This window comes from Budorcas taxicolor, chromosome 16, assembly GCF_023091745.1.
Source record: "Budorcas taxicolor isolate Tak-1 chromosome 16, Takin1.1, whole genome shotgun sequence".
NCBI classification, from domain to species: domain Eukaryota; kingdom Metazoa; phylum Chordata; class Mammalia; order Artiodactyla; family Bovidae; genus Budorcas; species Budorcas taxicolor.
Genome location: NC_068925.1, coordinates 36,685,512 through 36,700,814, shown reverse-complemented (window position 1 = coordinate 36,700,814; position 15,303 = coordinate 36,685,512). Strand labels below are relative to the sequence as shown.

The window sequence follows — 15,303 nt, the reverse complement described above, 5'->3', positions numbered from 1 at the left end:
CATCAGTTCTTTGGCACTAGGCCTTTTTTATTGTCCAGCTTTCACATTTGTATATGACTACTAGAAAAACCATAATTTTGACTAAATGGACTTTTGTAGGCAAAATAATATTTCTGCTTTTTAATATGCTGTCTAGGTTTGTCGTTGCTTTGCCAGTCAAGGCTGGTGAACTGGTTCTGTTCAATTCATGAAAATTTCATTGTGCACTTAAGCTTGTGCAATTTTCTGTATGTAGAGATCCTTTAGAAAATTATTATTGAGATATAATTGACATATAACATTATGTTCACTTCAGGTATACAATATAATGATTTAATATATGTGTATATTACAAAATAATATTGCAATATATGTATATATTGCAAAACTAGATAATAAGTCAGCTTAACATTCATCACCACACAGTTTAAACTTCTTTCCTCATGATGAGTATTTTTAAAATCTACTGTCTCAGCAACTTTTCAATATACACTTTGGTATTAGTGACTAAAGTCAAGGTGCTGTATATCATATCTCCAGGATTTACTTCTTTTAAAACTGGAAGTCTGTACCTGTTTACCCCCTTCACACCATTTCTCCCAGCATCCCAACCCCCAACCTCTAGCAGCCACCAATCTGTATCTAAGAGTATATTTTTTGGATTCTACCCATAAGTGAAATGATATTGTATTGGTCATTCTCTAACTTATTTCACATGCCCATGCTGTCACAAATGGCAAGATTTTATTCTTTTTATGACTGAATTATAAATGTGTTTGTGTATGTACATATGTGTACACAAACACACATGTACATACATAAGGGACACCTCATTTTATCACACTTTTTATTGTTCTTAACAGATGTCACATGCATATCAGTGCTCAGTCATGTCCCACTCTTTATGCAACCCCATGGACCATAGCCCCCCAGGCTCCTCTGTCCATGGGATTTTCCAGGCAAGAATAGAATACTGGAGTGGGTTGCCATTTCCTCCTCCAAGGGATCTTCCTGACCCAGGGATTGAACCCACATACTTCTCTTGCATCTCCTGCATTGGCAGGCAGATTCTTTACCACTGTGCCAGCTGGGGAGCTACAGATACTGCATCATTGTACAAACTGAAGGGGTTTGTGACAGCCTTGCGTCAGGCAAATCTATCAGCATCATTATTCCCGCAGTACTTGTGCATTCTGTGTCCCTGAGTCACAGTTTGGTAATTCTCACAATGTTTCAAACTTTTTCATTATTATTATATTTGTTATAGTGATCTGTGATCTTTGACATTACAACTATGACTTGCTGAAGGTTCAGATGATGGTTAGCATTTTTGAGCAAGAAAGTTATTTTTAAATGAAGGCATGGATGTTAGTTTTTAGACATAATGCTATTGCACACTTAATAGCTCACCATATCATGTAAACATGACTTTTATATACACTGGTGAAGCAAACATTCTGTATGGCTTGTTTATCGTGGCGCTCTAGAACTAAACCTACACTATCCCTGAGGTATGCCTGGGTCCACATTTTCTTTATTCACTCACCCATCAGTGAACACTTAGGTTGCATCTGCTGTAAATAATGTTGCATTGAACATGAGGGTGCTTTTTTAAGTTCATGTTTTCATTTACTTTGGATAAATACCCCAAAGTGGAACTGCTGGATCATACTACAGTTTTATTTTTAATGTTTTGAGAAACCTCCTTACTGTTTCCATAGTGGTTGCACCAATTTACATTCCCACCAAGACAATGCACAGAATTTTGCTTCATATCCTCACCAACACTTATTATCTCTTATCTTTTTAGAACTGCCATTCTAAGTGGTGTGAGGTGCTATTTCATTACGGATTTGGTATGCATTTCTATGTATGGTATACTTCAATAAATTTTTAAAAAAAATATCTGTATCTTCACCTAATATCAGGTTCCCCCTACCCTCCTAAACAAAAATGTGCCAAGGTGATGCCCGTCATAGTGTATCTGCAAGAATATTTATAATTGGAATCTTGTGCTTTATAGTTTGTGGTATAAATAATGTTCACCCACAGTACTGTCTTAAAGTATAACCCTACAGCTCCCACGGTTCACTATGGATTTGCAAGGTGAGAGGAGAGGTGATTCACTCTATACGGCTGACTCTACCTTGCACATATGAATGTGCCCAGGTTCCCTACACTCCATCTCTTTAGATCAACTTTCAAAGTCAGGGTTAACTAACTCGATGGCAGAAGTCCTTTCACAAAGAACACATATATAAAATCATCATATTGTACACTTAAAGTATCTTACAATTCAGTTTGTCAAGTACACCTCCATGAGGCTGAAAAAAAATGTAACTAACAAACAAAAAACCAAAGTCAGTGCTAAGGGTATAAGGGGCACCACAATGGGGCCATGAGGAACAAGTTTGGTTCCAGATATCAGGACCATTCTACTTTGAAAGGCCAGTTCACTAGACTACTTTTTCCCCTCCATGATGGTTGTATTTCCTTAGAATCACTTGAACTTCTCAAACTTCTTACGCAAATTTATAACCTCTTCTTCAGACACTTTTAAACCCCAAATTTTAATGGGCTTTGTGCATACACATACATGCTTCACTAGACTCTCCACACTAATTTATTCAAAGAAAAAAAAAAGATTTATAGGAAATGTACAGAAAATTTCAGACAAACTCTCTGATCTTCAAGAAATTATAATCTGAAGATATTAAAACAAGTACTAGGAAATTAGTTGTTAATGAAACTCTTTAGCACTGTGACAAACAGAATTTTTACTGCAATTTAACTAGTTGCTCAGTGGAGAAGGAAATGACAACCCACTCCAGTATTCTTGTCTGGAGAATCTCATGGATGGAGGAGCCTGGTGGGCTACAGTCCAGGGGGGTCCCAAAGAGTTGGACATGAATGAGTGACTTGGCACCCAACTAGTTGCTCAATCTTAGTTAATATAGACTAAGATGGTTAGATCATTGCCGACTCAATGGACATGAATTTGAATAAACCCTGGGAGACAGTGGAGGACAGAGGAGCCTTCTGTGCTGTAGTCCATGGGGTCGCAACTGACTTAGCAACTGAACAACAACAATTAGACTCCGTTAGCCCTTGAAGAGGCTTTATAATAGTATCAAAACACTAAATACACAAGTCAACCCATATCCCAAATTATCTCTGACATTTGTTACAATTTGGTCTATTTCCCCTACCATTATCTTGAATGCAGTAAGTCCCCTACATATAAATGAGTTCCATTCCAAGAACACCTTGGGAAGTTTAATTTTTTTCGTTAAGTCTAACATTGTTAGCCTGTGTACCCAACTAACACCACTGGCTATCTAGTACTGTGCTGTAACAGGTTTACAATACTTTTCACACAAATAATACATAAAAACAAATAAAAAATAAAGAAAACATTTTTAATCTTATAATACAGTATCTTGAAAGATACAGTAGTACAGTACAACTGGCATATAGGGGCTGGCATCAAGTGAACAGGTAAGAAGAGTTACTGACTGGAGGCAAGAGAGGAAGTGGGAGATGGTGAGCTGAAGGACTGTCAGCAATAAGAGATGGAGGGCAAGCTGAAATTTCATTCATGCCTAAATTTGATGGCAAACATTCTGGTTCCTTGTTGGATTCAATTCTATCTTCTTGAGAAAATGATCCAGGGATGTCTGAGTAGTAGCCCTTTCTTTCTCATCATAGATGACATAGTAGCACTGGATTTCATTCTGAACGGCTGCTACAACCTCCATATACCATTCTGCGTTTGGGGCCTGTGCCTCAAAAGCTAACCGTGCCTTCTCAAATAAAGTGCCTTCTCAAATAAAGAAAATCCCTTTGCCATTTCCTGTGCTGTAAATCTCCTGTTCATTAGTTACTTCTTCTTTCTCTTGTCCCTCTTTGTCCTTCTCTGGGCTCCGATTCCATCAGGTTTTCATTAGTAAGCTCCCTGTGCTGCACAGCAAGGAGTTCAGTGAAGTTCTCCTCTTGTAGATTGACTAATAGCTTGCAATAAATACACTGTACTACTGAATTCTATGCATTACTGTACAGTAAAGCACGCAAAAACACAACCACTTGTAGAGGATGTATGCACGTGACAATGTACGCCAGACAAGTGAACCAACTTATGTGTTCAGACATGAGGGCGCACATTCTCAAGTTTGCACCTTGAAGGTTCAGATGTAGGGACATACTGTAGTTAGTGTTTGACAATTCTGTCTGGAGTCCTTAATAACTGAAGAGTCCTTCTCAGTGTTATGACTTTATTATTTTTTTTTTTTTTTCGGCAGTAAACATGGATGTACTTAGGGAAACTAAATTTATTTCAAAAAGGTATTAAATGCAATAAACGGGTATACTGTGTTAAGTGATTTCACTAAAAAAATCACAATACATATATTTTCTACATCTCTAAGTATAAACTCATAATATTTTATAATATTCTACATTAAATTTAAGTATACTTTAAAGATTCTGAGCTTCTTTTTGAGATTTCCCCTTCCTGACTATAATTCTGGCTAATTGTTTCCAACCTATTTTAACTAAATAAATGACAGCATCAAACCAGATCAAATCAGAGCAAACCAAACAAAATGCAATATAGTATATCACCTTGACTTAAACTAGTAAAAGTTTTATCAGGATTAATTGTTCTCAGCTAATGGTTTTTCCTGTGGTCATGTATGGATGTGAGAGTTGGACTGTGAAGAAGGCTGAGCGCTGAAGAATTGATGCTTTTGAACTGTGGTGTTGGAGAAGACTCTTGAGAGTCCCTTGGACTGCAAGGAGATCCAACCAGTCCATTCTGAAGGAGATCAGCCCTGGGATTTCTCTGGAAAGAATGATGCTAAAGCTGAAACTCCAGTACTTTGGCCACCTCATGCGAAGAGATGACTCATTGGAAAAGACTCTGATGCTGGGAGGGATTGGGGGCAGGAGGAGAAGGGGACAACAGAGGATGAGATGGCTGGATGGCATCACGGACTCGATGGACGTGAGTCTGAGTGAACTCTGGGAGATGCTGATGGACAGGGAGGCCTGGCGTGCTGCCATTCATGGGGTCGCAAAGAGTCGGACACGACTGAGCAACTGAACTGAACTGAACTGAAGGTTTAAGAGTAGGATTATGCAAGAGGAAATAAAATGAAACAAATCAACAAATAGTACTGCTAGGATAACTCCATTTTTGTCTTTGAAAACAAAGATATTAATATATTCATAAATCTAAAGCGATACAGGAAAAATACAATTATATAGCTTAAAAGTGTTTTAATTAAATTGTGTTATACATCTGTGAAATTTGAATAGAGAGTCTTTTATTCCAATGAGAATATTACTTTCTATACTTTAAAAACATGCAGTAGTGTATTCACAATTTTGTAATAAGACTTTTTCAAAACCAAAATAAAAATAAGGACATTTTTGGAGGTATAGTTATCTTAGAAAGTTCTTATTATTGTTTATTTAACACTACAGCCAATGAATAGAACTATAGCTTGTGTATTTTGCTGGGGAAATAGCCATTAAAAGCTCTTTTAGGAATGTCTTGCTTAACAATCCTGCCAGCATCATCTCTGTCAATTAATCCTCAGTAAGCACTCAGAGTTCTAAAATCCAGACACAAGGCAGGACCTGTGTGACTGATACGGCCTCCAGACAAGTGTCATCACTTCACGTGCACCTGGGACCACTTCGAAAACATTTCTTCTAACGGGATACTAAGTTGTAATATAAAAAATAACTAACTGAAGGTAGGGTTGGATTAGGTGCATTACATTCTCAGAAACGTGCAGATAACCCAAAGCTCTATTTTTTTTCCCCCCTCTGGAAAATAAACAGTAACCAAGAATTGTATAACATGTTCATTTTAAGAGATATAAAGCCCCACAGAGGCATCCGCAAATTGAATAAGGGAAATGGAACTAACAGCTTCAGGGTGGTTTCTGCCTCCAGGCGCCCTTTGGGAGGACTTTCTAACTGAACATCTAGTGAGGGGTATAGCAGGGCCCCCTGGAGAACATTCATACGTGCCTTGCTCTGTGGAGAAACAGGACTGGAGCCTACTCACAATGGTTACAGGGCACATAGAAGGCACAGGACTGGCTGAGTAATTCCTGGGAGACTGAACAGGCAAGTGTGTTGAGGTGGGATCAGTTTACATGATCTGAGAACATGAGTTTTTGCTGTGGAATAGATGTGGGGAGAGAAGGGGATCTGACATGGAGCAAGCCCTCTTGAGTTGCCAAGAGTCATCAGATTTAAACTAGGCTAGAGATGGGCCATCAGATGTTCAGGAGCATAAAGTGGATGAACATGAGGACATAACTTATTAATCAGTTTCTAGAGATGGCTTAAAACAAGCAAAAATCCTACTTCATATCCTTGTAATACTTATGCATGTGACCTCAACAATCTTTTTCACACCATGAGAAATAAAACTCCAGCTGAATTTTGAGTAGGAAAGACAGTTAAGTCTCAATTCTAATTTTTTGTGAATTCAAAAAAATTCCATATGAAATCTGACAGCTGAATTAATATATAGAATTTAAATATATATAAAATTTTAATTTTAATCATATATATATAGACATGTATACAAACCTTTGGAAAACAGACCTGTTTCGGCCCGTTCCCACAGGTAGTTGAGAGGAAAATTTTAAGATAGTCTCAAAGAATCTCGATTCATTTCTTGCTGTGATCCTGTTATTTAATAATACTATATAAATATCATTCTCTAGGTCTGTGTTTAAAGATATAAGCTCATAACCATTGTTTAACTCCTTACACAAAGTTTTCTGGTATTAATCAAGGTTGTTTGTTATTTGTTACTCTGGCTCATATGGTTTAACATTACTATTACTATAACATTACTATATAAGAAAACCAGCTAAGTTATTGTATATAGAGTCAATGACCAGTTACATCATTAGAAGAATGAGCTAAGCTGAAGTAGAGCCACCTAAAATGTTTCCATTAAAGCTGACATTCAAGGCAGGCTATTAGTAGGTCTTAAAAAAGAAAACTTAGTGGAGGAATAACATTTTAACTCATACTTTTCCTATAAATTCAGAAAAAAAATGTAGATTGGAAGCCATGCAAAACTACGTTGTTGCAGACTTTTTTCCTTCAAGTGTATGAAAGTATCAAGCACCTCAGAAGCCAAAAGTGAGTATGCAAGTAATGTCATGTTAGAAAAATGCAGTCTTGTAAATTAAATATTATACTGTTGAATACTCCAGTCACTTTATATAAAAGTGGCACTCTTCTCCTAAATTCACCATGACTTCGGGGGCGGGGGCGGGGGCGCAGGAAATGAAATTACTACATTCTTCCTTTACTTTCCAAAGGCTGAAGTTATGAATTCAGACAATGTTGGTGCATGTGCTTGCTCACCACAGGTCTGTGTACATCCCAGAACGCTCTCTCTTGACTATCAAGGATCTTCCTCTCAATCTTGTCTCTCTTCTTGTCCACTCTGTTAACATCACAACAATGAAGAGTAAGCAGTGTTAATCATAGTGCCTCTGTGGATAAAAGGCCACAACTTGAACAAATCTTCCAAAAGACTCACAAGGACTCACTTTGCTTGTGCTTCTGCTTGCATAAAAATGAACTCCCACTTCCGGGCAAAAGCTCTCTGTAGCCTGGCCAAGCTCTCCTGTAAAATATACCATGGAGAAGACATTCTGGAGCTCAGTCTTACTATGCCCCCTTCTAGTTTATCTACCATATGTGAAAAGTGAAAGTGGAAATCACTCAGTCGTGCCCAACTCTGCGACCCCATGGACTATATAGTCCAAGGAATTCTCCAGACCAGAATATTGGTGTGGGCAGCCTGTCACTTCTCCAGGGACTCTTCTCAATCCAAGGATCAAACCCAGGTCTCCCACATTGCAGGCGGATTCTTTACCAGCAGAGCCACAGGGAAGCCCAAAAGCTATCTGTTTCTGCCCAGTTGTATACCGTATGTACTTACCAAGAAAACAAATAAAAATTCCTTGGAGTAAGTGTACTTGGAATGATAAGTCATGCTCACTAAATGCAGCTAATCCTCAAATTAACAGTCACAGAGGACATAGGAAAGCCTATTACAAACATCAACATTAGTGAATATGACTAAAACCCCCAAATACTAAACTTACATTAAAAAGTGCTGAAGAGTAATCCATTGGATTTTTCTCTGCCCATTTTACTGAATAAGAAATCAGTACATTTCTACTATTGATTCAATAAGTTTATCTGGTTTTTGAGAAAAATGTAAACCTTTGGCCCCCTACTACCCATTTACAGATAGTGCTTTAAGTTTAGTAAATCAGAAGATAGCAATCATCTGAACAGATTACATGAGGTCAATTTAATCTGCTGATGGTGACCAACCTAAAGATTTTGCAAAAACCATTTTCCCAGTGTAAACACTCTTTAATTCTCTAAGTTTGGATATCTTCATTATACATAGCATATATATATGTGTGTGTGTGTGTGTGTGTGTGTGTGTGTGTGTGTGTGTGTGTGTGTATGTGTGTATGTATACACATAAAGATTTTGGGCTTCCTGGTGGCTCAGTGGCAAAGAATCTGCCTGCCAATGCAGGAGATACAGGTTCGATCTCTGGGTCAGGAAAATCCCCTGAAGGAAATGGCAACCCACTCCAGTATGCTTGCCTGGCATAAATCCCATGGACAGAGAACCCTGGAGGGCTACATTCATGGAGTCACAAAGAGACATGACTTAGTGACTAAAAACAAATGACAACATACATAAAACTTTTACATTAAAGTCAATTTTAGCACATAATATATACTTCCTACTTCTTCCCTGAATTTGTGTATTTAGAATTTCATCATCACTGTGAATGATGAGAGGAAGTAAGCAAGTAAGGGATATAGTAATTATGCTGTCCCTCCCTGGAAATCTGATCTCTAAGATTCATGAATGTAGAAAGTTCAGAGTGCCCAGAAATGACCATAGGCCTTATTCTTGCTCATCTTATACCTTTCTTTGCCAGGAAGTCCTTGGTACTTACAGCTTCATAGTCGGCCAGCTCCAGCCTTGCTTTGTTTTGCATTGTTCTTTTGCAGAGGTAAACCGCTGAAAGGGGGAAAAAAACCACAATCATTTCTTGCCTGCTTATTTACACTGAGGCACTAAAAATAAAAAATAGAGCATTATAAACCAAAGCATATTGGTCTTTGTCATTTTTCCCCAAGTTGTAAATTTCTGATTTTATCATTTTTGGGGGGCAAAACAAATAATCTGTAACATCATGACTGAAATTCAAGTGAAGAGAAAGTGTTAGTCGCTCAGTGGTGTCCAACTCTTTGTGACCCCAAGGACTGTATCCTGCTAGGCTCCTCTGTCCATGGGATTCTACAGACAAGAATACTGGAGTGGGTTGCTATTCCCTTCTCCAGGGGAATCTTCCCAACCCAGGAATTGAACCCAGGTCTCCTGAATTGCAGGCAGATTCTTTACTGTCTGAGCCACTCAAACACAGTGGTAATTTTAAAAGGTGTTATAAGAAAATAGACATGTTTAGAAGCTTGGTAACCATTTCATATATCATTAAAAGTTCTCTCAGGGTATTGTACTAGCCTCTAGACAGGATTTAACCTCCAAAAAGCACTCAGCAACTGCTCAGTCATGTTCCAGTGATTCCATTCTATGAAGTTCCTCTTGACACATTTTAACTCCAAGGCATTTCATCTGGTGGTTTGAACTGAACAGTCAGTCAGCTGGGCAGAAGAATTCTAGGTCCTTCCTATAAACTAAGCAGAGATGCTGTTCTTCCCCAGCTGGTAAACTATATCTAAAAGAGAAATGTTTATGACAGCTTTGCAATTCCGGCCCTTTGCCTCCCATTCCAGGAAATCAGCCTGAGGAGTAGTACTGGAGCTTGACAAACAGCATGGTGATTTGGGAGTACAGTGTGGTATCCCTTACTTTTATTATAACAGCTGCCCAGAGCTTCACAAAGAGTCCAAAGAGCAACAGTAGGAGATTGAGCAGCCTTGGAATAATATTTCTAGGCCTGAAGAGAAACTTCTTGAACAAGAACCTGACACCTCAGACTTAGCATGAAAGCATAGCTCAGGTCAGTCACAGAAAACTTCTCTGGCCAGGATTTGATAGAAATGCAAAGACACAGCACATTTGTTTTTATTTTGTTGTTGCTCAGGGCTAAGTCATGTCCAGCTCTATGCAGTCCCAAAGACTGGAGGCTGTCAGGCTCCTCTGTCTGCGGGATTTCCCAGATAAGAACACTGGAGTGTGTTGCCATTTCTGTCTCTGGGGGATCTTTCTGACCCAGGGATGAAACCTATGTCTCCTGCATTGCAGGTGGATTCTTTACCAGTTAGCCACCAGAGAAGCCCCACAATTGGTGTGTGTTGTATTTTAGTCACTACATCATGTCCGACTCTTGTGACCCCATGGACTGTAGCCTGCCAGGCTCCTCTGTCCATGGGATTCACCAGGCAAGAACACTGGAGTGGGCTTCCATTTCCTTCTCCAAGGATCTTCCTGACCCAGGAATTGAACCCAGGTCTCCTGCACTGCAGGTGGATTCTTTACCAACTGAGCTACAAAGGAAGCCCCACATTTAGTATATGTCCTTAACAGCTGAGAAAAGTAGCAACTATTCAATATATTACTGAAAGTCTTTCCTGAATGCTCTGCTAAGTTACATATCAGCAATCTTCTATTTATCTCACTTTTTCGTGCATTGAAAACTTGGCCCATAACTTGTGACCTTGACTGAACAAATCCTGTCACTCTCTGGAACTCAGCTGCCTCATCCTTAGCTGAGATGGTCAAATTGGATGACCCTCCAGCTCTGAAATTTCATTACTGGATAAAGTCATGATTTAACACTGACATGGACATTCTGAGTCAAGGAAGAGTTGAAGGGCATGCAATTGCTATGCCGAAAGAAAATTTGAACCTTGCCAGGTGTTCAAGTTTACTCTCTGACTTCACTTTCTTCAGGGTTCCTACAAGAGCTTTTGTCTAGTGTGATTTAAAACAATCTAAATCTCCTTCAAAGGGGATGACAGAGGACGAGATGGTTGGATGGCATCACTGACTCAATGGACATGAGTTTGAGCAAGCTCTGGGAGATGGTGAAGGACAGGGAAGCCTGGCGTGCTGCAGTCCATGGGGTAGCAAAGGGTCGGACATGACTGAGTGACTGAACAACAACAAAATCTCTTTTCTGTTAAGAGAATATAGAAACAAAATACTAAAATCCCCACACCCTCTCCTTGCTTAAGGAAAATGTGAAACCAGACACCCAAATTTCTTGTTAAGCAGGTTTTAATTAAAAGAAAAAAAATTTTTTTGGCAAATCACTTGGACTTAGAAGTAGTCTTATTTCAGCTCTACACCACAAAAAAATGTCTATTATCTATCCAGAAAGTCTTAGGATATAGAATATTTACCTCGTAGGGTATGAAGTTTCTGTCTCTTAACTTCCCAGGCCGAGAAAATTTCAAAGACCAAAACCTGACTGAACAATAGTCTGCACCTTACCAGCCACTCTATATTAAAACAATGAAAAATAATGCCTCTGTTGTTGATTTGTGTATTCACTAAGAATGTTTTTCAGCTTTAATTGCTAGACTTGAGGAAACTGAGTCTTCATGAAATAGTATCGCTAATTTGTAGATGGACTGCAGCATGCCAGGCTTCCCTGTCCTTCACCATCTTCCAGAGCTTGCTCAAATTCATGTCCATTGAGTCAGTGATGCCATGATCTTACTTCTTTGAATGTTGAGTTTTAAGCCAGCTTTTTCATTCTTCTCCTTCACCTTCATCAAGAGGCTCTTTAGTTCATCTTCACTTTCCGCTATTAGGGTAGTGTTATCTGCATATCTGAGGTTATTAATAGTTGATAGAGCAATCAAATATCTTCATTCCAGCTTGTCCTTCATCTAGCCTGGCATTTCACATGATGTACTCTGCATATAAGTTAAATAAGCAGGGTGACAATATACAGCCTTGATGTACTGCTTTCCCAATTTTGAACCAGTTTGCTTTTCCATGTCTGGTTCTGTTGCTTCTTGACCTGCATACAGGTTTCTAAGGAGGCAGGTAAGGTTTGCCTATTAGTGCTTACTTATATTCTGACTAATTGTAAAAGACCCTGATGCTGTGAAAGATTGAGTGCAAGAGCAGAAGAGGGTGACAGAGGATGCGATGGTTGAGTGGTATCACTGACTCAATGGACATGAGTTTGAGCAAACTCTGGGAGATAGTGAAGGACAGGGAAGTCTGGTGTGCTCCAGTCTAGGGGGTCGCAAAGAGTTGGACATGACTTAGCGACTGAACAACAATATTATAAATGATCTCATTTATATGAGATCATTTTTTTTAATTTTTAAATTTTCCCTTTCATTCTTTGATCGTCAAAAAGTCTATATAAGGATCGTAAGCAGTCTTTTATTTTCATGGCCACCACAACTATTTTTCTTTAGTAAAACTTTAAATTAAATAAATGAGCTTCCTATAGTTATTAAGCCTAAGCAAAATGGGAAGTCTGGCTGTACACTGACACTGTCAACGCCCTTTTTATTGTTGTTGTTTAGTTGCTACGCTGTGTCCAACCCTTTTACAACCCAATGGGCTGTAGCCTGCCAGTTTCCTCCAGCCGAGGGATTCTCTAGGCAAGGATGCTGGAATGGGTTGCCATTTTTTCCACCAGGGGATCTTCTCCACCAGGGATCAAAATCGCCTTTCTTATGTCCCTTGCATTGGCAGGTAGGTTCTTTACCATTGAGCCATCTGGGAAGTCCCAGAACCTTTCCATATAGGCTAGAGGTCCTCAAAACATCCTGGAGGAAATAGAGCATTGGCTGAATATTTTGGGGCACAAACCATCATTCTGCAAGATAAGGCAAGTTCTGGACAATTTTCATTGTTAAATTGTTAAAAGTTCCTTATGTTGAGAACATGTCTGCCTTTCTGCAGTTGGCATGCATTGGTCTCAGTTGACCCTAGGATGAGATGAGTGAGGCATCTGCCTACAGGGTAAGTCAAGAGATTGCCAAATTACCCACTAATCAAGAAAATAACTAATACTTTAATGTAACATATCATAGAAGGCAATGGCAACCCACTCCAGCATTCTTGCCTGGAGAATCCCAGGGACGGGGGAGCCTGGTGGGCTGCCGCCTATGGGGTCGCACAGAGTCGGACACGACTAAAGCGATTTAGCAGCAGCAGCAGCAGCAATGTAACATATGCAAAAATAAAACTGCAAAAAAATCTACAATGAACAAAATATAAAAGTATTCAATAAGGACATGCTCCAACAGGGCCAGGATTTGGGTGAAGTGAATGAGGTGAGTCATAAAAGTATAGCATCAGCTCCTGTCTTTATTGGAAATTGCAATTTCTTGAGGTCCACGTTCTGTTTGAACACTGGAGATTGCACCCTTAACAGGAGACAGATGAAAGATGTTGGTTGATGTGTGTTCATCTGCAGGAATTTCAATGTGCATGGTTTGCTTATAGTATCAGTGAACTTCCCATCTCTCGCTTCTGTTTGAGTTTTCTATCACCACTATAGTCTCTACTTCTTACCACAGTTCTCTAAAAAACTTCCTTGGGTCTTGGCCTCCAGCTTTGATTGCAAGAATCCAAGATGATTCTTGATGTAAATACATGGGAAATTCATTCCTGACTCCATTTTAATTGGATTGGATTATTTTTTTTGTACTTGGGTGAAAAAATATCAGAAATCTCACACAACTTAATTTTCAAAAAATGGTGTTTTTTTCCATAGCCCTTAACACGATCAACATATTCTATTTTTCTACAAAACCAAGGTAATCATGGAAAAGTGTTCCTCCATATAAACTGGCTTGTAGATGTTTATGTTCTGCAGAGGCTTTCCAGTAAGTTTCAATTGGTGATGGAAACAGACATTAGATATTGACAGAATATAAGAAGCATTCCTTAAATCTTCTTTAATCAATAAGCTTTGTCTGTCCCAAGCTGTTTCAGAAAAAACAGCTAAGTAATCACTATTATTTCTGTTGCGCCTTCCAACCCAACTACAGCATCAACATCCTCTTTATAAGAAAGTGTTCATGCTTTATAAATGTTCTTTAAACAAACAGTGGTGGGAAATTCAAAGTTGGATACTTTGAATCGCTTCTATACTTGTACGTAAAAAGAAAAATCACAGAAGACAAAGCATCATTGCCTATAGGAGTGGTATAGTGTCTGAGATCATTATCATTTCACTTTCTCTTTGTCTATAACCTTTTATTGAATATTTATTTTATTGATCACTTGCATATTAATCTTCACTTGTATAATAAACCAAGCAAATGAGACATAAACAGGTATATGTTTATTCAGGGGAAAAAAACAAACAGAATAATAAAGACTATGCCTACTTTTAGTTAAAAATTAAATGCTCTCCAGGTTTGGGAGAAAGTTTAGACAATGACTCTCATTAAATGGACTCTGACAAGAGCTAATGTTAAAGCAAATGACATTAATAATTTTGAGATGACTGACTTTGAGAGATGTTCCATAAATTATTTTCTGTGTAAGCCATGCCATTTCCTTGTGTTTAGCACTAAAACATTAATCTATCATGAAGTGTTGAAATATGAACTGCAATTGTAAACACTAACATATTCATGAAAAACACAAAAGATGTATTGAGAGAACATTAAGAATAATTTGCTTTTATGCAAGGAACAGGGAAAGCGTATCTGTCAGTAAATAATAATGACAAGTGAAAACAATTTTGATCCATTAAGTATGAGAGGAACAATACCAGTTTTCTTAGGCATATTAATTTTGATTCACTCAACAATTTTAGGGAGTCAGTATTATTATCTTTTTTTCTTGAAAAGCAAGCAGACAGGCTCAGAGATGTAACAAGCCTTGCCCAAAGTTACACAGTTGGTATGTCGCTGTGACATACCAACTGAGTTCAGGTCTGTCTGCCTCCATCACCTGGGTTTTTCTCCATGAGCTCCTTTTCGGATGTCCAGGTGTTTTCTTCACTAGTATGTCATACTCTTTGGTGAAATAATTCCCAGGCACCATCCCAGGTTAGAACTGGACATGGAACAACAGCCTGGTTTCAATAGCGAAAGGAGTATGTCAAGGCGGTGTATTGTCACCCTGATTGTTTAATTTATATGCAGAGTACATCATGAGAAATGCTGGGCTGGAAGAAGCACAAGCTGGAATCAAGATTGCTGGGAGAAATATTAATAACCTCAGACATGCAGATGACAATACCCTTATGGCAGAAAGAGAATAACTTTCACTCTTGATGAAAGTGAAAGAGGAGAG

The 15,303-nt window shown here is 38.6% G+C and overlaps 1 protein-coding gene across 1 annotated transcript in view; it reads right to left on the bottom strand.

Moving 5' to 3' along the window:
* RGS7 (regulator of G protein signaling 7) overlaps nucleotides 1-15,303 on the bottom strand; it is a 453,701-nt gene that overhangs the window by 42,641 nt on the left and 395,757 nt on the right. Inside the window, exons 6-8 of the mRNA XM_052654047.1 lie at nucleotides 9,011-9,075; nucleotides 7,569-7,645; nucleotides 7,381-7,462 (exon numbers count right to left, since the gene is read on the bottom strand). Coding sequence (XP_052510007.1) covers nucleotides 7,381-7,462; nucleotides 7,569-7,645; nucleotides 9,011-9,075 — 224 coding nt within the window. The remainder of the gene's footprint in view (nucleotides 1-7,380; nucleotides 7,463-7,568; nucleotides 7,646-9,010; nucleotides 9,076-15,303) is intronic.